Here is a 24,744-nt window from a genome sequence, read left to right as displayed (position 1 = left end):
CACAACGAACTTGTAAAGGACGTCAATGAAAATTTAATTCATGTAACCTTGGAACATCGCTGGTGCATTACATAACCCAAAAGGCTTTACCAATTTATTCAAAGTGGCCATCTCGGGTGTTGAATGCGGTTTTCCTCTCATCCCCCCGCCTTGATGCGGATCAAGTTGTAGGCCCCGCGAAGATCCAACTTTGTGAAAAAGTGAGCTCCACAAACCTTGTCGAAAAGTTCTGAAATGAGTGGCAGCGTGTATCAGTTCTTAATATAAATTAGATTGAGTCCATGGTAATCTATGCAGGGTCTGAGTCCCTCTGTCCTTCTTCTCAACAAAGAAGAATGCAGCCCCAGCAGGGGAGAGAATGGTCTGATAAACCCTTTGGCTAGGTTTTCTTTAATGTAGTCAGACATTGCTGCTGCTTCCAGAACTGAAAGAGGGTAAATTCGGCCACAAGGTGACATTTTCTCAGGATTGAGATCAATGCCACAGTCCAAAGAGCGATGAAGAGGTAATTTACCCACAGCCTGTTCATTAAAAATGTCAGCAAAATCCTGATATGGTTCCCGGCAGACGGGAATCTAGGAGGACTTTCAATTGATCAGGAGTAGGAGGCTTAAACGCAGGTCTGTTAGAAACTTGATGGGTATGTACAGGAAGCACACGGGACAGACACTAATGAAAACACTAATGAAAACAGTCCGGGACCCAAGCAAATTTTTGCATATTAGACCAATTCAGCATAGGGTTATGTCTTTTAAGCCAAGGCAGACCAAAAACTAGTTTGTAGGAGGTTTTAGGTAGGATTAAGAATTCTAAAATTTTTGATGGAGGCATCTTACTCGGAGGGACACTGGACAGAAGAAATGGAATCTCCCAGAATGACGTTGCCGTCTACCCCAGATAGGGTCAGCTTGCTTGCTGGGTAGAGTGACTGGTATACCCAGGGTACATGCCAAGGATTCTGAAATAAATTTTCCGGCAGCTGCGGAATCCACCAAGGCTTTCAACGCTTTTGTCATCAATTTGTGGGAAAAGGACACCGATAACAGAATATCCATTAAATGGGATAGCTTGATCAATACCCCCAAATGGATGCTCCCAGAACCAAGTAGGGTCTTGTGTTTCCCGCAAGAAGGAGGACAATTCTTGAGAACGTGGTCCGTAGCTGCACAGTAGAGGTCGAGCTTGTTCTGGAACCGACGGCTTTGCTCAGCCGTGGTTAGCCAGGATGTATTAACCTGCATAGGTTCTTCTTGTCGGAGAAGAGGAACGTGCATCTAATAACAACCGATCCCTAAAACGATCCTCTCGTCCTATAGTAGCCAATCGTTCTCTATGGCATAAGTCAATCTTAATGCAAGGGGGAGATTACTTCGGAGAAGGACTCTGGAAGATCCCGAGAGGCTAACTCATCTTTCATCTTTTCTGAAAGACCAAGTAAAAAGGCAGCCTTGAGGGCCTCTTCATTCCATTTTAATTCAGAAGAAATGGTTTAAAATTGGACCACATACTGTCCCACGGTATGGGTTCCTTGTTGGACTCGAAGGAGATCAGAAGAAACCGAGGCAGTGCAGCCCGGCTCATCAAAGATTCTCTTGAAAGAGGAAATAAAGTTCCCATAGTTAGACACTAGAGGGTCTGCTTCTTCCCATAATGGGGAGACCCAATCCAAAGTGGTTCCAGTCAACAGTGAATAATATAAGCCACTTTTGACCTAGACGTCGGGAAATTCTTTGGCAGTCATTCAAACTGAATCTCACATTGGTTGATGAAACCGCGGCAACGTCTTGGGTTTCCATCAAAGCATTCAGGGGATGCCAACTGAAGACGAGACTTCTGTGTTACTGGAACTGGAGGCTGGACTGGAGGATTCAAAGGAGCAAACATGGTGGGAAGAGGAAGTAACATGGCCAAGGTTGATTGGATGGAAAGTAGTTGCCCGGAGAGCTCTTGTAAATATTGAGTCACGAGATCTTGCAATGCCCTTGCACCCTGGGATCCTGAAGCTCCCATTGGGCCTGTACAAATGGTCATGACTGACTCAGGAGGATCTCCTACTGAGGAGCTTAAAGTGGAGGGCCGGGGTTGAGGAAGAAATCGGAGGTGAGGGGCCTGGATGTACGACCTCCTCATCCACAAGTATCAGGTGTTGGTGAGACCTGACCAAAGGCGCGGAGTCTAACCTGCTGGGAGCTGTTCACCAGTGACCCCTTAAAAGCGGGATATGGGTTTAAGCTGCACCCAGCAAGCAAGTCGTGACCCTTTGATACAGGTGGAAAATGGAGGGAGATAACACCGATAAGGCCCAAGCGAGTGCACTTCTGAAAGAAGCACTAGCGAAGATTCTGAATGATGTTGTACTGAGTACGCGGGCAAGGTATCAGACGCACCACTGGCACAGGAGAGTGACTAGAAATGACTTGAGAGTAGAACAGTAAGGGAACATGGAAAGAAGTGACGGCGAACAAACACTACTAGTAACAACGTTGTACAGGCAACTTCCTGTTGTCCAGAGCCCAGTAATATACCCCAAGGTAGCAGTCCATTGGAGGACAGCGTCAGCTGACAACAACCATGCTACCATTGGACGAAGGGTCAGTCAGGTGATGAAGACTGTTATGGCTGCGCCCATGACGGCAACCTCGATAAGTCATGGAGCAGCACATGGATGTCCAAGTGCACCTAAGGCATAATCCTCAGAGCATCACTCTCCGCCGCACCCGTCGTCTGACCGCACGAGAAGTCAGGTGAAGTCGGCGCTGTGGTAGGTAACGGCCGATCCTAGGCCGTAACCTGACACAGATCTGGTCATGCGACATCGATTGCAGTGCCCCAAAAGCATGATTAACATGCTGCTGAATTTGGGGGCGGCGATGGGGAGTGTTCCAGAAAAAGGGGGGCGCGTCTGCCCCATTTTCTGGCTGTGCTGAATCCAGTGGCTGCGTCCTTGAATGCAGCTGTTTACTGGCCGAGACAGCATGATTTTTGCCGATCATTCTTAGTAACCTAAGGGCTACTTAGATGTACGGCATTCACGCAGTTGATGCGATGACTGCGTTTTCTGACGCAGCGACAGATCAGAGAAAATGTCAGTGGGTATTTTTTACTTAAGACGCCTCCTGTGAGTATTGCATAATTTTGCAGAGTTGCTGCAAAATTTGCATCCAATGATCAATCAGGCCCACTGTGTGTTACAGTAATAGCAATGTGACTTGCCGTGTGTCATTTTAATGATTGCTACACTTGTGTATATATAGTGTTGAAACCTACTTGTAGAATTTTTAAGGTCAGCCTACTGGAAAAATACTAGAACATTAAGGCCCTCATTCAGAGCCGTACGCTCTGAGCAGAGCGCACGCTCTGAATGAGGGCCGGGCTCCATTTTTATGGAGCGTCCTCCTGGACGCTCGTATAGCTGTGGGTCACCACCCACAGGCTATACGAGCGTGCTTTTTGATGGCCGCGATGGTCGAGACCATCGCGACCATCGAAATTGCGAGCCGGAGCCTGCGGTTGAGGTTTTCAACCGCAAGCTCCGGAGTGATTTTGGCTCTATCAGAGCCAAAATCACTCCCACTGACATCACTAGTGATGTCAGTGGGGCCGGCTTCTGACAGGAGGCGTTCCCGTGGGAACGCCCCCGTCAGGGAGGCACGCCCCCGGCACGCCCACCAAAGGGGGCATGCTGTCAATCAACATTGACAGCACGCCCCCTTTGATCGGACACAACGAGCGAAGGACTTTCCTTCGCTCGTCGCGTCTGGCGCATGCGCACGACGGAGCTCCCTCCGTCGTGCGCATGCTCAGTGCATAACATCGACCCACTTGCGAGCGGACAGCCGCTCGCGAGTGGGTCTGAATCAGGCCCTAACTCCACTTTAGGATCTGGGCTGAGCTTCTCTAAACAGTTAAAATCTCTTTTTTTAAGTCAATGTCATCTGGAATCAGGTAAAATAAAAGTACTCACTGCGTCTATGTGGATTTCTTTGAACTTTGTCACAGATGTAAGTGGCATTTTTCAGGTACCAGGAATAGTACTGTACACATCGCCTAGAGATTCAGTAAACAGCGTTTGAGTTTGTATGTCAGTGCACACAGAACATTTTTTTTTTAAATTAAAATATAGTTAATAAATAAAACAAAAACATGAATAAATAATCCTAACTTGTGTTTTTTATAATGTGGTTATTATTTTACAGCAAGACTAATAAAAATATTCAACTATAAAAAGTTAAAAATGTATATTAAAAAGTTTACTTTTTATTCCGTTCATGTTTGAACATGAGAGTGGTCTTTCAAATGTAATTTAGCATTTATTTTAACCAAGACTATTCTTTAAAAAAAAAAAAAAGAATAAAAAAAAGAAAAACATTTTATAATTGTTATAAGTCACTCCCACTTAAGCTACCATCCTACGTTGGAATTTTCATCAATATAGTACATTTACTCCATCCCTTAAACTAGGGATAGCTAAAATGATGATACAGTAATTACTATTCATATATGGTTTCAAAATAGTTATAGTTTTGTCTTTATGTTTCTTTATATGTTTTTGAGGGGATTGACCACATTTGAAAACACAACTCCACAGCTTGGAAGCACCCCTCCCCCACCGCACACCATTACAGTGGGAGTTTCCCCTAAGTACCCTATTACTACAGTACCTGCCCAAAGCTTCCAGCATGACAGTACGGTGAAGCGGTGTGCGCTTGGCGCATGATTGGATTGCCCCTGACTCCTGGCCTATCAGATGCTTCATACGCTACACACTTATAGGACAGGAAACTTGAACATTCTAGAGAGCATGACTGTCTGTATTCTCTTTTCTTGGCTGTACCAGTAGACCATGCGATACAGTATAATAAAACCACTATATGCCTAGATGTGGGTAGCTATACATCATGGTATGTAATGGTTGTCCAATAGGGTACAGCCCCTTCACAATCTTATTATGATATAGCAGGACAGGAAAATTAGAAATAGTGTTTGTACCTCTTGTTCTTGTGTCTTGAATACTTTTCTTGACTAATACAGAGACAGTGCTGAAAAAACCGACAGAGCTCCATAACGCACGCGTTAACTTTTGGAACGAGAGATGAAACAGAAGAGGCAGTCACCGTTAGCTTGGTCTGCCGACATCCTAAGGAACAGACACAGCTCACAAGTAGTGGTGCAAATTGTTAAAGCAAAATACTCTAGATTAAGTATAGAAATGAAGATGCAGAATTTGACCCCATATAGTAAAAAATATTTACAATTTTTTTTTTGGGGGGGGGGGGTTTGCTAGATTTTTTAATTTACACACATTCTTTTCCTTGTCTCTTTAGACATACAAAACACAATTTCTAGACACAGTTAATAAAGTGTCTAAAAATTGTGTTTTGTATGTGTAAACAACTATTTAATAATGGAATACAGATGGAAGACATTTAAAGGTGTTAAGCGGCATGTTTTGCCTGAAAGGGCATTTATTGTGCTGGTCTTGCCTACGGAGTGCTGGGGCTGAAGTTCTGCACCTGACTTCTTGCCTCACCTAAATGTGCTCCATCTTTACATGTTGTGCTCTGGTTAAAAAATAATTGCAAAAGTTGAACTTGCACTTTTGATTTGTGTTACTACAGAGGTGAGGGAGGGGAATGTGTTATTACAGGGGTGAGCGGGGGTAATGTGTTACTACAGAGGTGATGGAGGGGAATGTGTTACTCCAAAGGTGCGGGAGGGGAATAAGTTACTAGAGGTGTGAGTGAGGGTAATGTGTTACTACAGGTGTAAGGGAGGGATTGTATTTCTACACACCTGAGAGATGGGAATGCAAAATGTATTAAAGCACGGGAGAGGGAGGGAAAGGTGTTACTACTGACGATATTAAAATTGAACCTCTATACACAGCTTCCTATACCTTCTAATATCCTGCCTATACCTTCTGATATCCTGCCTATACCTTCTAAGGATGACGCTAATTTGCGTACGCAGTCATACAGTAAATAAAGACTTCAGACCTGGAATCTGTGGTTCCAAAGCACAAGTATTATTCAAGTAAAAGTACAGTCAGTTACACGCAATTGATTCAGACACAAATTAGGCGCAAAATAATTATACAGACCCAAGTACAGTATACATATGCAGCGCTTCCGGTACCAGATGTTAGGCATCAGCAAGAAACCCCTCAGTCAGCATTCAGCAAGAAGACTAAAGACCCAGTGTTTGAGCACACATGTTTATACCCCCCAGAATAGACAGGACAATAGAGAAGTTTGTTGCTGATATCATTGGTTCCCAGGGGAGAAGCATCTGTTACAGAGCATTTAACAGGCTGGTTCAAATAGACTCACTCAGCCTCTAACAGCTGGTGATCTCTGCCCACCCGCCCCCTGCAACATCATAACAGTTAATACATTTTGTTGCTTGAAGTCTCTGCGGTCCATAACTCGAGAATGCATGATGCGATCTCCCCACCGATTACACCGGAATACTGTGGAAAGAGTACGCATCAGTACAAAACCAAACACGGCTTGTTTAGCATGTATAATAACTTAGTTATCAAATATCTTTATTTCACAGCGTTTATATTAACTGAACAAACTTAAATCTTATACCTTAACGCTAATGGAACCTTGTAAGTGAATATGTAATGTCTGAGAGTACGGGGTTTGATATGAAGACGCTAGTTAAATGGGGACAGATGCGTGCGCATTTAGCTACTAAGCTGTGTTTTCATTCTGGGTCTTAAGCATCATGGGCCTCATTCAGAGGCGGTCGGAGGATGGTTAACACCCACAACTCTAACGACCGCTAGGGTGACGGTCGCGATGGTCATTGACCATCGCGACCATCGGGGCTTACGACGAGACTCTATGGTAGGGTCTCACTTGTCGTAAGCCCCGAAGAGCTTCTGGCTCTGTCAGAGCTGGAAGCTCTCCACTGACATCACTAGTGATGTCAGTGGGGCCTCCCCCAAACGGTAGGCGTTCCCATGGGAACGTCTCCGTTTGGGCTGCCACCCCCCGGCCCGCCTTCCAAATGGGGCGAGCTGTCAATCAACATCGACAGCTCGCCCCCTTTGGATCAAGACCCGCTACGACCAGCGCTGTCGGTCGTAGCGGGTCTCACGCATGCGCACGACGGCGCCGGCGCCATCGTGTGCATGCTCTGTGGGGGACCATCGACCCGGTCCGAGCGCATCAGCGCTAATGACCGGGTCTGAATGACCCCCATGTGTGTATGTGAAATGGTGAAAGATGCAATCGCATGATGCTAATAATTGTGCATTCGCTACTGGGCGTCATGTTAGCAGCTCAATTGTGCGTAATGTGCGGTGTTTATGCATGAGATTCCATCTATGATGGACTTAACATATATATATATATATATATATATATATACATATACATACATACACACACACATATCATTCCTCACTCACAGTTTCAGACTGCAATGCAAATGTGTTACCTCCAGCTGTGAAGCTAGGGCATTCTGTCTGGGTGTGAAACTAAAACCTGTTTAGGATTCAGACACATTCAATTGTGTAGATCAATGCCTGGATTATATTACAATTGCCACAACTATACTTGTCTGCATTCTGGGATTCCCAATTTGTATGTAAAGCACTCACAGTTTCTGGTGCATTGTCTATTCTATTTACTTTTTCTCAAGAGGCTGTTCTTCTAGTTGCCCTTGGTAGATTATCAAAAACATTGCCATCTGTTCTTAGCTCGTGAGTTGTAACTTAAAGTGACGCTGGTCGCAAAATGGCGTCTTGCAGATTCTTGTTTCTATAATGGAGTCTAGCTGCCATTCGCAAGATGGCGGCGCGCACGCTTCAATTTTAAACTGATCTTGTCTCAGCCAATTATCCAGCTTTGACAGTCCACCCTTTGATAGTGAACAACATGCTATCACAATCTGCTATTAGAATTTAATTTAGGCTTACATTTACATATTATTTAGTGTTATTATGGGATGGCACAAGGTGGTTCTTAATCCATCAATAATGTGTCTCTGGTTGGGGACATAAAACTACTATTATACGCACACCGCGGATCTTGGAAGATCATGTGAAAGGTGTGGGGATGCACCAGTCTTATAAAAGCAGTCTTGAAGGGGAATTTAGACTTTACATTATCTGAGGTGTTTTAAAAATAACATTTCAATAATACATTCTATGCATGGCTAAATATAATACATTAAATGATGGTGTTTCCTAGCTCAGGGTTGTAATGCAGTTCTGTATTTACCTCGGTATTCATACTGGCCACCATCATAATTTCATTCTTTCATTCTACTCTATTTTTAAATTTTCCACACTTCAACACAATAGGAACACACCGGACACATATACCAATTACTATGATGACAATCAGTATAAGGATCAAGAATTTGCCTATGCTGGCGATCACTTCCTGGACCCGTTCCCCTAGACCTGAGAACCATTTCACTGGGTTCAGCCATGACACCCATCCTTCTATCTTTTCTCCTACTTCAGCCACTGAAGCATTATGATTCTTACGAAATTCCCATATTAGCTGCAGAATTTCATCCATCTTCCGGTCTATCACCTCCTTGGGATCGCTGGTATCATTGGTGACATAGGTGCAACATTTTACTCCAAATTGGGTGGCTAACGTTACGCAATACCCTCCAGTAACAGCAGTTAAATAATTCAACACTAGCCTGTGTTGCACCAGTTCTTTCTTATACGCTTGCAATTCTCTCCCTGTATACCTGAATGTGTCATCGTACATCTCAGTGATATTATCTATCAATTTAGCAAGTTCCTGAATATATCTAAAATTTAATGTACCCCGAGCAATTCTGGTGGGATCCAGTGCGACTAAAACTTGAAAGCCAGTTGTCTCACTAATTAACTGAGTGGCTTTATGCACATCACCAGGTATCATGTTTCTTTTGCCTCTGTGTTCATATTGCGTGTGAAGATATGGTGATGGTATGTTTTTATGTATACTAAGCATTTCAACATGTGTGAGGGTCATAACTTCTGGAAGTATTCTTCCCAAATAACATAACAATTACAATACTAAAATTGGTCAGACACTCCCCTGATTGGCATTGCACTCCTCCTGACTCCACTCCATCAGCATTGCCATCAGCTCCAATTTCCTCAATCGGTCCCCCATCACAGACACTGAGTATCCCCAAACAGATCATCACGACGAAAACTCTGGAAAGAAAATGAACTAGGATGACCACAGCAGACCACTCCATTGCTGGAAGCACTGATCTACACATTTCTTTAGCTCAGATATCTCACCGTCACCTTTTTAATCCTTCCGGCACAAGCTCGCAATCGACAGGTCCCTGTTATCGGCCTTGTCTCCGCCTTGTATCTCCACTGGTTGGTTAACCTCCATATAACGAGTGGAATGGACCCACGTATCTTCCTCGGCCACCCTTTGAGGATGTTGTATCATCAGATACGGACCTTTCCACCGATCAGTCAAACAACCCGAGCTAAAAAAAATTTGGATCATAACAAATTCTCCAGATTTGACATCATGACAGTTTGCATTAGACATGTTAGTTAATAACACTTTCAATTTCGGTTATTCTCATTCATCTTCGTGAGACCCTGCACAGTAACCTCATTATCATATTTTCACATGAGGCTACCTGTTTGTACAGTATCTCAAAGGGGGGCAAATAAAGGAAAAGACAGACTGGGATAATCTTAGTGTTGTTACCCATCACCTTACACATGTTCATGGAAACGTCACCTGTAAAATAAGTCTCCCTATGATTTTTAATAATTCTAGGGATATAGTATATGCATACAAGTTCCTGCAATTACATTTTGTTATTAATAGCTACTGCTCTAAATAATGTCTGGGCCACTGGGTTGGATAGTATTCCGAGTAGTCAACCTCAGCCTGACATGGCTGCCATTTATCCTTAGCAACCTTGTGTCCTATGAGTGGGAGATAAAGCACAGCAGTTTAATATCATTTAAACATGACCTAAAATACAACAATAAATCGTCCACATTTTACATTAGAACAGATCCATTGATAGGTTGAAAAGATTGTAAACAGTCATATAAGGCCTCGGAGAAGATACTGGGGTTACCTATGAACCCATGGGAAACTCGTGTTCCTGTGCGGTGTTCTTCACTTTGCAGTTCTTACTTACGTGTCCCACTTGGTGACAGTTAAAACATATTTTTGAACGGGTTTGATGAAAGGATTGTTGTGGGAGTTGAGCAAGAGGAAAAGATGGTGGGCATGGGTAAGGATGTCAAGGATAAGGGTATTGTAGGAGGTATGAAGTTTGTGGGTAGTATGACGCCTGTGGTTGTGTATGATATGTGGGGTAAGGATGTGTTTGCTGTGGTGTGGGATTGGTGAGGACATGTAATTGTTCAGGTGCAGGTGTGTGTGTGGGTGCAGGTGTGTCGGTTGGCTGTGATGTTATTGTCATTCCTTCCAGAGCTTGGATACTGACAGCCATTAGTTTCTCGCTCTGGGTCTCTCTCTCTTCTTTGTGATATTTTTATCATGTTCTATGGCAGACTCTATGAGGTTATCTATTGTGACTCCCCTCCAGCCAGGTTGTGAGGTCTGAACCAGAGTCTTTAAGTCGTCTTTCAGACCGTCCATGGGTACCGTGACTATCATCCCCCTGTGGTGAGTGCTATCTTTAATATCTTCTAACCCAGTGTACTGGGTGATAGCCTGCAGAGCCCGGTCGCAATAATATTCTGCAGTTTCACTCTCATTTTGCTTAATTGTGAAAATTTTGTTCCAGTTAACTACTACTGGAAAATATACACCCAATTGAGTTACAATGCGGGAACTTGGTCTGTTAAGGGAACGTCACCATCCAATGTACAATCCATGATAAATTTTGTCACGTCGGTATTACGTGGCAGACAGGCCCTTAACACCACATGCCAATCTTTATTAGTTGGCTCATGAGAACTACCCAAATTTCTCAAAAATCTTTGGCATTTGGCTAGTTCTTTTTTGGGATCGGGGAAATCATTTATGATAGAATTTAGTTCTGCTCTTGTCCAGGTACAATGCATTACTACTTCCCTCGTGGGCACTACACCGTTCGCATCTGCATTTCCATTCGGAACAGTTATCGTCCGAATGGGATGCAGACCGGTAGCGTTGCTACCTCTGACCTGGTTACCTGGCTGGGAGTTTAATCTGCTGCTGCTACGTATGGTATGAACAACTTCCTCTATGGGTGCAGAGTGTGTTAACACTTCCCTTGCTGTTACCGATGGAGATGGCGGCACCACCCGTGATTGTGGTGATGCAGCATCTATCATTTGCACAGCATGGGAAATGGCAGACATTACAATAGGCTCATCTTCTACATCATAAACATTTTCTTTATGGTTACTTAGGAGGGGGTACAAATTACTTGTTACATTTTTATGGGTATTTTTGGTAACTGTACTTGCACCTCCATCCACATAAGGTGGGAGAGGTGAGCGTGAACTGCTGGCAATACTCTCCACAACGCTACCCCGTATTGCAATTTAACGTTGCGGATGTATTTTCTGGCAATGCGCTCACGACGCTAGTTTGCGTCGTTTGCACATTGTTAAGCCACGCATCCCCTTCATGCTGCCACAGTTTTAAACATTCAAAATATTTTACCTTTTTCTCTCGGGAGCGAATCAGACTGATGTGATCCCGGACATTATCTAACACATTTTTAACAAAACTACCAATTCCGGGAAACGGTCTAACACTCTTCATCGTCATTTTAAACAATACATCACAATACCTTATTGCATAAGTACCGTACTTAGTATGCATAATACGATGAACCGATCCAATTGGAGCTTTCATTAGCAGCACATCATTGTCTAACATCTCTACTGTTTGCATGGCTCCCATTCTGAGACAACTCCTACGCTTTTCAATAAAGATTTAAACTGGTGAAGACAATCAAGATACTTTCACTTACCTGTGGACGATTTAAGTCGGCGGCGCCCACACACCTGGATAAGATTTGAAAAAGGCAACTTCCACCCCCGGATAAGATTTAGTAAGGCAACTTCCACACCTATGGGAGTTTATATGTCGGCCACTCCCACGCACCTCTCTACAACAAAGACAACATGTACACCTGCTACTGTGTATAGAACGGTAAAGCTACTTACCGAGCGGCTAGACTAACCCTTGCACCTAGCCCTTAAGGATCATACGATACCCTTAACTGTCCAACAAATACTCACTGTTACAAACTTTTTCCTGCGCAGAAAAATACACGTTAACCCAGATATTGGTAATGATTAAAAAATGTAAACCTCAACGGCTTTGTTCAAACACGTGGCAGCACAACCGGAAGTACGTATACGCTATTGTGCGACCAGTCGCATACACAATAATGCGACTACCACACAACCGTATGACAACTTTTTAGCTGCATATGCAAAAGTGCGTCTTTACTGTGCGCAAAACTGCGACTCAGCCGCAGTTCTATCAACAAAGGAAAACAAACTTTTTCATTCCTTGTCCCTGGATTCTAGTGAGCTTCCTTTGTTCACACGAAAACGGATAGCGATTTTTCAGCACAAAGCGGTTGCAGGAAAACCCTGCATGTGGCCACTCCACCCTTTGCTGAGATATCGATAGCCGTATGTGCCGTGTGAGTAGGTAAGTGACTTCACTCGATGAGCCCCCATCTGACGATATTAAAATTGAACCTCTATACACACCTTCCTATACCTTCTAATATCCTGCCTATACCTTCTGATATCCTGCCTATACCTTTTAAGGATGACGCTAATTTGCGTACGCAGTCATACAGTAAATAAAGACTTAGACCTGGAATCTGTGGTTCCAAAGCACAAGTATTATTCAAGTAAAAGTACAGTCAGTTACACACAATTGATCCAGACACAATTTAGGCGCAAAAGAATTATACAGACCCAAGTACAGTATACATATGCAGCGCTTCCGGTACCAGATGTTAGGCATCAGCAAGAAACCCCTCAGTCAGCATTCAGCAAGAAGACTAAAGACCCAGTGTTTGAGCACACATGTTTATACCCCCCAGAATAGACAGGACAATAGAGAAGTTTGTTGCTGATATCATTGGTTCCCAGGGGAGAAGCATCTGTTACAGAGCATTTAACAGGCTGGTTCAAATAGACTCACTCAGCCTCTAACAGCTGGTGATCTCTGCCCACCCGCCCCCTGCAACATCATAACAGTTAATACATTTTGTTGCTTGAAGTCTCTGCGGTCCATAACTCGAGAATGCATGATGCGATCTCCTCACCGATTACACCGGAATACTGTGGAAAGAGTACGCATCAGTACAAAACCAAACACGGCTTGTTTAGCATGTATAATACCTTAGTTACCAAATATCTTTATTTCACAGCATTTATATTAAATGAACAAACTTAAATCTTATACATTAACGCTAATGGAACCATGTAAGTGAATATGTAATGTGTGAGAGTACGTGGTTTGATATGAAGACGCTAGTTAACTGGGGACAGATGCGTGTGTATTTAGCTACTAAACGGTGTTTTCATTCGGGGTCTTAAGCATAATGTGTGTATGTGAAATGGTGAAAGATGCAATCGCATGATGCTAATAATTGTGCATTCGCTACTGGGCGTCATGTTAGCAGCTCAATTGTGCGTAATGTGCGGTGTTTATGCATGAGATTCCATCTATGATGGACTTAACACATATATATATATATATATATATACATACATACATATACACACACACACACACATACACACATATCATTCCTCACTCACAGTTTCAGACTACAATGCAAATGTGTTACCTCCAGCTGTGAAGTTAGGGCCATTCTGTCTGGGTGTGAAACTAAAACCTGTTTAGGATTCAGACACATTCAATTGTGTAGATCAATGCCTGGATTATATTACAATTGCCACAACTATACTTGTCTGCATTCTGGGATTCCCAATTTGTATGTAAAGCACTCACAGTTTCTGGTGCATTTTTATTCTATTTACTTTTTCTCAAGAGGCTGTTCTTCTAGTTGCCCTTGGTAGATTATCAAAAACATTGCCATCTGTTCTTAGCTCATGAGTTGTAACTTAAAGTGACGCTGGTTGCAAAATGACGTTTTGTAGATTCTTGTTTCTAAAATGGAATCTAGCTGCCATTCGCAAGATGACGTCGCGCACGCTTCAATTTTAAACTGATCTTGTCTCAGCCAATTATCCAGCTTTGACACTACAGAGATGAGGGAGTGGAATGTGTTAGTACACAGGTGAGGGAGGGTAATGTCTTACTATAGCAGTGATGCATTACTATACATGTGAAGCATTAATGTGATATTGGAGTGGTGAGATTCCCCTCTCTCAGCTGTGTAGAAATACAATCCCTCCCTTACACCTGTAGTAACACATTACCCTCACTCACACCTTTAGTAACTTATTCCCCTCCCTCACCTCTGTAGTAACACATTCCCCTCCATCACCTCTGTAGTAACACATTACCCCCGCTCACCCCTGTAATAACACATTCCCCTCCCTCACCACTGTAGTAACACATCCTCCTTCCTCACCTCTATTGTAACACATTGCCACCGCTCACCCCTGTAGTAACACATTCCTGTCCCTTGCCTGTGCTGTAACACATTCCCTTCCTTCACTTCGTAGTAACACATTTGACATTCCCCTACCTCACCTGTGTACACATTTTCCTCTTTCCCTTTTGTAGTAACACATTTCCTTCCCTCATTATACAAATAGGGGAGCCACACCAACTGTCAGTGATGTTTCGCAGCACTTGGGATGACAGTCAGTGTTTGAATATGAACTGTGCTACAGCCACAATGAGACAGGCAGTGAGGACATTGCACAGGGGGATGAAACATTTAGTCCTTTTCTTTCTCTTAGGAGTCGAATTTTGAAAAATCCCTTCTTAGTGGGCATCTACGTCATGGAAGGAATATACTCCCAGATCTTTAGGTTTCTAGGTCCAGAGCATTGATGAGACAGTGAGTCAGTCAGGACATTTGATTTTATATATATATATATATATATATATATAAATAATTATTATTAATGTTATTATTTAAAAGCGAGAATTCATAAATTAGTAATAGTGACACGGTGAGTGATCCGGTCACATGGTCGACATTTATCATGTTGACATTCATAATGCCGTTACAGGCTCCAAAATGTTGCATGTTAATATTTCGACCATGACCTAACATACCACATCCCAAGGTAAAGTAGAGAGTTACAGAGAAGAGGTACAGTACAGCTGTAGAAAGGTCCTGACGATGTGAATGAGTTTTACTGCCTTGACAAAGAGTATCTAAGCGATACATGTGTCGGCATTCGCTGAAGTCTTTCCTTTGTCTAACATACTATTATGATATGAATGCAGTCAGCTCAAACAAAGGACAGATTATGTTAATTTAGGAAACAGTTCAATTACATTGTGATGGTTAATATATGATGTGCTAAGAAACTGCTTATTAAAGCTACTTGTGGCAGTTACAACAGGAGTGTAAGCAGTTTATAACGATAACTAACAAGCGGTCTAAGACCGACAGGGTCTACTACAAAACTGTACTGCTAATGCTGACATTCTGCACAATTATTACATCATGAAGAGTTAGTGCACAGCCGGCCTGCAAATGTATCAACTATTCCTATCATTATATAAAATAATGCAGTCCTGACCCATTGCGATAAGCAGGCTAAAGCTGGCCATACAGTAGGACCAAATTTCATCCAACCATCCAACTAGTTGGCTGGTTGGAATGAAAATCTGCTAAGGTATGGGAGCAATGGTAATCAGCAATTTGGTCCCAAACACCAGAAAACAGACAAAAATGGTTGTTCGGAAAAGTTTTCCAGGGTTTAGGAGCTAATGGTTGATTGTCATTTGCTCCCATACCTTAGCAGATTTTCATTCCAACCAGCAAACTAGTTGGATGATCGGATGTAAGTTGGTCTAATTAGGGCCGCAACTAGGGGGGGCAAGTGCCCCGGGTGCCGGATTTGATGGAGGCACCAAGGAGATGGGGCCCCGGACACTGCAGCCAGTCACCTGCAGCCACCCTTGAGCCGTGATTCTAATATGGCACCGGTTGTGAGCTAATTGAAGCTCCAAGTCTGGCAGCCAATCAACAGTGGCTGGCAGTCTGCGTGCTCCAATTGGCTTGTGACCGGCAACACATTTAGAATGATGGCGGTGTTATGTCTCTAGTCTCAAGGGCTGCTGTGGTGGGTTGCTGGTTGCCAGTGTGGCTCCATATCAACACCTGCTGGTGCAGGCAGAAGGAGGCAAGGTAAGAAGCTGCTGGAGGAGAGAAGGGAAGGGTAAGAGACTACTGGAGGGGGAGGGTAAGAGGCTGCTGTAGGGGGAGGTTAAGAGGTTGCAGGAGAGGTTGGGGCATAATGTGTAAGGGGCATTACTGTGGCATAATGTGTAAGGGGCATTACTGTGGGGCATAATGTGCTATAAGGGGCATTACTGTGTGGAATAATGTGTACGGGGCATTACTGTGACATCATGTGTAAGGGGCAATACTGTGTGGCATCATGTGTAAGGGGCAATACTGTGTGGCATAATGTGTTATAAGGGGGATTATTGTGTGGTATAATGTGTTATACAGGGCAATACTGTGTGGCACAATGTGTTATCAGGGGGATTACTTAGTGTGGCATGTCCTCTTTGTTTCTTCTGCTGGGAGGGGGCATGGGCACCAAATTACTGTCTTGACCTATTCCCACAGCAGGGACAACGCCAGCTCCAGGGCTGCATGTGGGATCTCGCGATACTTGCGAGATTCCGCGCATGCTAAGTGGAGTTGGCCGGTACAGAGACACAGCGTATCAGCATTAGGCTGATGCGCTGTTTACTCAGGCAGGGACCGCCGAAGGGGGAAGTTAACGCTCCCCCGCTCCGGCCGATGAGATGTTCATACATCTCATCGTTAGTGCTTCCTGCTTCGCCTTGGTAAAGAGGCAAAGCAGGAAGCGATATAGCGGCACTTAACGTGCCGCTATAATACATCTCCCCTCTATGAGCTAAAGTCATAAAGACTCAGGACTCTAAAGCCCCCAGCATAGGGATAAGCAGTTACAAATATAAAACAATCTGTTCTATTATTAAAAAGTTAAAAATCTCTTATGATCAAATAACTCCGTCAATGAGATTGAAACAGTCTATCACACAGTTGTATATACAGACAAAGATGTACCAGTCTAAATTATAAATTAATTCAGAAATACGCAGAACACAAACTAAAGAGAAATATCAGGTCCGAGGCAGAGCTATATGCAGCCCTGAACCAGCCCTAGCCCCAGGGACGGACTGGGGCTGTATTTCAGCCCTGGCAGTCCGCCCTGCACTCGCGTGTAAAGGGGGGCATGGTTAAATCAAGGGGGTGTGCCGCGAGTCACGGGGGCTGGCCTCGCAGCACGCCCCCGTCTCTACCCGGCCCGGCCCAGCACAGCAGCCGCCGGCCCATCCATGCCTCCACCTCTTCCGCCTCCATGAAATTATAGTGATTCTGGAGCCGTGGGGTGGAGGGCGGGGGAGTTTTCTTTTCCCCCTCCTCAAGACGGTCCTTAGGCCATCGCCCCTACTGGCATATGCCAGAAGTACCTGATGGCCAGTCCAGCCCTGCCTGGCCCCCATACCTGGAAGGTCATGACGTGAGGCTGGGTCGCTGGCACTAGGATGTAAAGCACTGTCCAGAGTATCTAGAGGCTGCAGGGTGTCTCCTGGATGCTCCAGGTGGTTTTGCAGCAGTGTCGCTGGCTACAAGATGCTGTTCCAGATACCATGCTAGCCACATGCAGGTGTCATGGGGAAGCGACGATGATGCCCACCAAGGCTCTGGGTGACGGCATTGCTCTAACACCCCTAGTTATGACCCTGAGAAGTGCAGATATTTAATCATCCATTTATCTAACTCAGCTGTACTGCAGACCCTAAAATACTTTACCTTTGCATACTATGTACTGTGTCTGTTTTGCTATCTCCATTCTATAGCTATCGTATAAATAACAGTGGTTCTCAACCTCAACCCTCAGGTTTTCCCAACAGGTCATGTTTTCAGGATTTCTGTCTGGGGAAGCAGGTGGGATAATTACTGACCCAGACAAATTGATTAACTCACCTGTGCATGATTAAAGAAATCCACAAAAACAGGACCTGTTGGCGGTACTTGATGACTGGCGTTATGTATAACTAATAATCATTGAATCTCCTGTATGGTGAACATAGGTATGTACAGAGACCACCCATACTGAATACACTATAGACCATAGCAGGCCTGGCTAACCTGTGGTTCTCCCGCTGTTGTGAAACTACACATCCCAGCATGCCCTGACACAGTTTTAGTATTCCCTAATAGTAAAACCGTGGCAGTGCATGCTGGGACTTGTAGTTTTACAGCAGCTGGAGAGCCATAGGTTGGCCAGGCCTGGAAGAGAGGTTCCCAAACTCAGCTATTACAGGCAAGGTTTTAAGGATATCATTGCTTAAGCAAGTGACTTAATTAGTACGTCAGTCAATTTGATTTAACTACTGTATCTGGGCTCAAGCATGGATATCCTTAACCGCTTGCTCGGCATAGTCGTATCAGATACGACCATACCAGACTGGGCTTTCCCTGACATGGTCATATCTGATACGACCAGTCAGGAAAGCTCTGTGGGCGGCTGCTGGAAAATAATTTTCTAGCAGCCGCCAATCACAGAGGGACCTCCTGGTCCCTCTGCACACTGTCCCTCCCCGTGGGCTGGACAGCCCAACGAAGGCGCACCCACCCCCGACAGCAGCCCGGTGGCTGCTGACTAGGGCAGAGAAGGCAGCGCTGATAGCACTGTCCTTCTCTCCCACCTCCGTAGAGCAGCAGCCCGGCAGAGAATATACATACACACACTATATATATATATGTGTGTATATATATATATATATATATATATATATACACATACATACACACACGTGTGACCTATACACATGGATATATACATATACTGTGTATATATAGTATGTATATATATATGTATATATATATATATATATAGACATGTATGCGCGCATATATATATATATATATATACATATATATATACATAGTGTGTGTGGAACCCCAACCGATGTCAAACAATCGATTGTTTCTATTGATGGTTGAATCTATCGGCCATCGATGGTACAGCTGTCAATGACCAGAACTACATTGAAATTTTTATGGTATATGGTGTTTAAAAAAAAAAAATTTGAGTTGAAATAGTTTTAAAAAGATGTTCTTGACCTAATTCAAACATAAAAAAAGCGACAATTTCGGAGCGGTTTTTGGAAAAAAAATTCGCCAGTTAAGTGGTTAAAACCTGGACTGTAATGGTGGAGTTTGGGAAACTCTGCTATAGACCATTAATGTCTAATAGAAGTATTAACTACTTAAAATTTCAGCCTTGGATATGGAATATTCTTTCAAATCTGACTCTAAAATCACACCTAAACATCAAGGTTACAGAATTATCCGCATGTGGTGTTACTGGATATTCCAGCAGTCCTTAAGCAAAGGTGTTTGAAACTATATGACATAATGTATCCTATGTAATTTACCCAAGTGATACATAGTTTCAGATACGAAATATGTTTCTCTAGTTACTGACATCACATACAGGCACCAGTGTTACAGAATCAGCCGCGCTGGGATCTAGTTATACGCAGAATGTATGAGCAAGCTCATAACTAATGCGTTACAGCTAGTGTCCATTTGCATTTTTGTTGCAATCGCAGGAAATGTGAGCACGCATCACGAGCTGCGATTTTTCGTGGGTGTGCTTGGTAATCGGAGCGTTCGCACCATGCATTCCTATGGATTGTGGGTGTGAATGTAAACATGCCCATTCACAGGCATGCTTTTCGCATTTCGCGTGCTGCGATTTTTTGCAATTGCGCCAAAGATGCAAGTGGACACATCTGTGTATCATACATACTGTAATATTCCATGTGATTTATTTCAGTGCTATATACTACATATATCCCACAAGATACTGTATATTACAAAGTATGAGCACATTGTTATTTCATTGGTACTGGGCCTGTTGTTTTGTTCACAAATGCCAAAGGAATTGTACATATATGCAGAACAAATTATAACACAGTTATTATCTTTCAAACAATATAAGGGAAGGTGAGAAGTTATCTCCGGACTTCTGTTTAATCTGTATTTTCAGCACTATAAAAACAAATGTTTGTGCTTACAGCAGCTTACCTATTGAGTAAATATTCCTATGATTGGGATTTACTGACATAATAGATGATAGAATAAATATCCCAACTGTAGGGTCAACCTTAACAATTATATAATTATGTTTAACAAGTGTGAGTGAAATAACCTACAGGGTGAATTACCTAATGCAATAGAATTTTAATGCATACTGTATCTAAATGATGGAATCAGTATGTAATGCCGCTGGTTGTATTGCCGGCGGACTATGGCCCTGATTCAGAGCCGGACGCTCTGACCAGAGCGCTCGCTCTGAATCAGGGCCCTCCTCCATTAATATGGAGCGTCCTCCTGGACGCTTGTATAGCTGTGGGTCACCACCCACAGCATATACGAGCGTGCAACAAGATGGTCGCGATGGTCTTGACCATCGCGACCATCGGACTTGCGAGTGAAACCCTGTGGTCGGGTTTCTCAACCACAAGCCCTGGAGTGATTTTGGCTCTATCAGAGCCAAAATCACTCCCACCGACATCACTAGTGATGTCAGTGGGGCCGGCTTCAGACGGTAGGCGTTCCCATGGGAACACCTCCGTCTGGCAGGCAAGCCCCCGGCATGCCCACCAAAGTGGGCGTGCTGTCGATCAACATCGACAGCACGCCCCCTTTGGTGCGAGACACGGAGCGATGGAAAGTCCTTCGCTCGCCGGGTCTCGCGCATGCGCATGACGGAGCTCCCTCCATCGTGTGCATGCGCAGTGGGGACCATCGACCCACTTGCGAGCGTACTGCCGCTCGCAAGTGGGTCTGAATGACCCCCTATATTCCGATGCTGGAAGCCTGAATCATCATGATCCTGACTGGGGCTGGAAAGTACCCTAACCCGCCCCTAACCCTAACTCTCCCTTAGTGGTGCCTAACCCTAACCTTCCCCCAGTGATGCCTAAACCTATCAATCCCTCCCCGCACCCTAAACCTAACCCTTTCTGGGATGGTGCCTAACCCTAACCTCCCCCCGGGGGTTCCCAAACCTAACCCTCCCCCCTGCAGCTAAGCGTTAACACTGCCCAGCTTGCATTCATTCGGGAAGCCATCTGTCTAGATCCCGACGCCTGTCTTTAGTCCCTAGTCGGGATTTAGATGCCGGGATTTAGTCAGATGGCTTCCCGGCCGTCTGCATTTTGACCGCATCCCCTAAAGGACATATTTTATTTGTTTTCTCTAACGCACCCTAAAAAGTAGCTCTCTCTTTGCTGTGTCTGTTTCTATTAGAGATAATAAGTTAGAGGTAATAAAGGAGAAGGGGAGGGATAGAGTCGCCCTGACTCTGAAGGCTCATGCACAATAGACAATAAATTGGAGAATAATGATATCGTTATCGTTCATCGCGTTCAATATCGTCCAGTGTGTATACAGGATATCTTTTACTATGCGCGCTCCCGCGAACTGTTAACGATGTCTTTCATCGCCTGAACTTGCAGGGCAACCTGACGATGTCATCAGGTTGTGCATGTCCAGGGATGAGGGAGGGTAGGGTCACTGAATGATATCGTTAACGATATGGGTCAGTGTGTATGCTCAATGTCATTCCCAAAATTGAGCCCGGCAATGCAGGGAAAACACTTAACGATATCGCTCATGGAGCTATTCGTTAAGTGTGTATGCGGCTTGAGTCGCACACAACTGTACCAAAATTCTGTACACCGACTGTGAATGGAAGTCTAATGTGAGTATCCACCTTATATTCTAAGATGCATGGATCTCAGCGACTGCACCGCCCCCAGCCTTCTGTCCGCTAGAGCAGTCATAACACTGTTGTCAGCATTAATACCTATCCCATGCTAGGTACAAGAGATACAACTGTAATAGGCGTCCGCTCGGCATAAGCGCAACTCAGAATATGGTGTAACTATGTTTGGCTACACGCCAATGACACAACCAAGAGATGGTTCTTTGGCATTCGTACTCCCAGTTGCCGTACAATAACACCCATCTGAGTGTGTTGGGGAAACAATCGAGATTTGTCCAATCAGGGCCATCTTAACATATGGGCAATATGGGCAGCTGCCTAGGGCCCCATGATTCCAGGAGCCTTTGAGAAGGGGCGGGCTGGGCCAGGGGCATCTACATGGAGTGTGCGGCCACTTGCTCCATGCATAGGACCACCAGCTAAGGGGCAGCCTGATAAAAATGCTCGTCGGCCGCTCTGATTGTGAATTACATATAATCAATAATCACTGCGCTGGTATTATATGTGCTAATAAATGTTTGCAATTTATTAATAAGAGTTTGCTCTCTATTACATAAACAGGAGGCTTATTTAATCATACCAATCATGGGTTTTATTAAAAGACATAGCCACATTGCTCAATAAAAAGAAAGATCACACAAATAATAGCAATAATCTCATATGACAATAATACCCAAATACATAAAAACATATATGGAATTAGTATAAGAACCAAAAAACACCTCTAAAATAACTCAGAGGTAATTATCTGTATATTAAAAGATCTATTGGACAACTGAGATTATATATGTACAATTACGAAATAAACTCAAACAGCTGCTGACTAATTAACCGGCTTGCCTGGCTTGCACTGTGAAATTCTACAAAAAGGCAACATATCTGCTACATGCTTACTAATCAGACAAACTAACAACTAAAGGCCCCCATACATCAGCAATTGATTGCAGCAATCGTGCAATCTATTGTGTATAGAAATCTTTCCCTTTTTCAATCGATCGCAAATTGCAGAGTTGCCACAATCGATTGAAAAAGGGAAAGATTTTTATACACAATCGATTGCACGATTGCTGCAATCAGGACCTCATTCAGAGTCGGTCGTTGCGGCCACACGGTCGTACGTCACCGATGTTCGCTAAACTGCGCATGCGTAAAGTTCGCAATGCGCGTGCGCAGACTAGCTGCTTCGATCAGAAATTTCTCTCTCCCTGAACACAGCCAGGTCAGTAGTTTGAGTGACAGGATGAGGCGTTTGTGGGTGGTAACAGGGGAAGGTGCTTGAAAACGGGGGAGTGGAGATCCGAACGCAGGCGTGCCTAATTATGTGAACCGCGTTTTATGGGAGTGCATAATTAACAAAGTAGTGTCATGGCACACGTGACATGGGAGGTACACTGACTTGATCGTAGTGCTTAAGAGAGGGTATGGTCAACCTTAAGCTCTACGACCAGTTCCGATGGTTACCGATGGTCTCGATTAATCCTTATATGCCCGGAGTTGACGTGCAATGCATACGAGAAGGGGGCGTATTTTTTTGAATTCCGGCCGCTTCCTCCCCTTGGTCGGCCAGCTAACGATCCGATCTTAAGGACGCAACTTGCGAGTGCATCACCTGAAAAATGGCTGCGGCGCCCATTTTCCAGTACTCTGAGCAGCGCTGACACCCGACGCGGGACTATGAACAAGTGAGTTTAAAATAATATGGGTGCAGGGTGTGCGGTGCGGGGCCCCCCTGGACCCGGGGGCCCATGTGCCCCGCACACACTGCACCCATTATAGATATGTCACTGGGAGGTTAGAGTTAGGCACCTCTAAGGGAGGGTTGGGGGGGGACAGGGGAGGGTTAGGGTACTTACCTGCCCCTGTCGGGATCTTGATCCTGTCGGGCATCCGCTGTTGGGATTTGAGCCGCCGGCATTTCAATCCCATTCTGTTTTTTGGTTCTTATATGAATTCCATATATGTTTTTATGTATTTGGGTATTATTGTCATATGAGATTATTGCTGCTATTTTGTGTGATCTTTTTGTTGACATATATGGCTATGTCTTTTAATAAAACCAAGCCCCGGCATTCCGGTAAGTGTCGGGATTCAGATGTCGGTATTCTGACCGCCAGAGTCCTCACTGTTGAGATAATGAATGTATCCCATTTTTTTCAATTAACCAAATTAATTGTTCTCTCATCACTGTCACTATGGGAAGATTCTGCCTCAGATGTGATAGCTGATAAAGGCTGTTAGAGAGTAGCAGTGCTGATAAAGGCTGTTAGAGAGTAGCAGTGCTGATATAGGCTGTTAGAGAGTAGCAGTGCTGATAAAGGCTGTTAGAGAGTAGTAGTGCTGATAAAGGCTGTTAGAGAGTAGCAGTGCTGATAAAGGCTGTTAGAGAGCACCCAGCGCTGATAAAGGCTGTTAGAGAGTAGAAGTGCTGATAAAGGCTGTTAGAGAGTAGCAGTGCTGATAAAAGCTGTTAGAGAGTAGCAGTGCTGATAAAGGCTGTTAGAGAGTAGCAGTGCTGATAAAGGCTGTTAGAGAGTAGCAGTGCTGATAAAGGCTGTTAGAGAGCAGCAGCGCTGATAAAGGCTGTTAGAGAGTAGCAGTGCTGATAAAGGCTGTTAGAGAGTAGCAGTGCTGATAAAGGCTGTTAGAGAGTAGCAGTGCTGATAAAGGCTGTTAGAGAGTAGCAGTGCTGATAAAGGCTGTTAGAGAGCAGCAGTGCTGATAAAGGCTGTTAGAGAGTAGCAGTGCTGATAAAAGCTGTTAGAGAGCAGCAGTGCTGATAAAGGCTGTTAGAGAGCAGCAGTGATGATAAAGGC

At 44.2% G+C, this 24,744-nt stretch overlaps 1 protein-coding gene across 1 annotated transcript in view; it reads right to left on the bottom strand.

Moving 5' to 3' along the window:
• LOC148502553 (uncharacterized) overlaps window positions 1–24,744 on the bottom strand; it is a 193,630-nt gene that overhangs the window by 106,553 nt on the left and 62,333 nt on the right. Inside the window, exons 12-13 of the mRNA XM_088449715.1 lie at window positions 4,990–5,077; window positions 3,965–4,047 (exon numbers count right to left, since the gene is read on the bottom strand). Coding sequence (XP_088305841.1) covers window positions 3,965–4,047; window positions 4,990–5,077 — 171 coding nt within the window. The remainder of the gene's footprint in view (window positions 1–3,964; window positions 4,048–4,989; window positions 5,078–24,744) is intronic.

This window comes from Taudactylus pleione, unplaced genomic scaffold, assembly GCF_031769625.1.
Source record: "Taudactylus pleione unplaced genomic scaffold, aTauple2 ptg000493l, whole genome shotgun sequence".
In the NCBI taxonomy this organism is placed as follows: domain Eukaryota; kingdom Metazoa; phylum Chordata; class Amphibia; order Anura; family Myobatrachidae; genus Taudactylus; species Taudactylus pleione.
The sequence above is the reverse complement of the archived record's forward strand: the minus strand, read 5'-3'. Positions and strand labels throughout refer to the sequence as shown.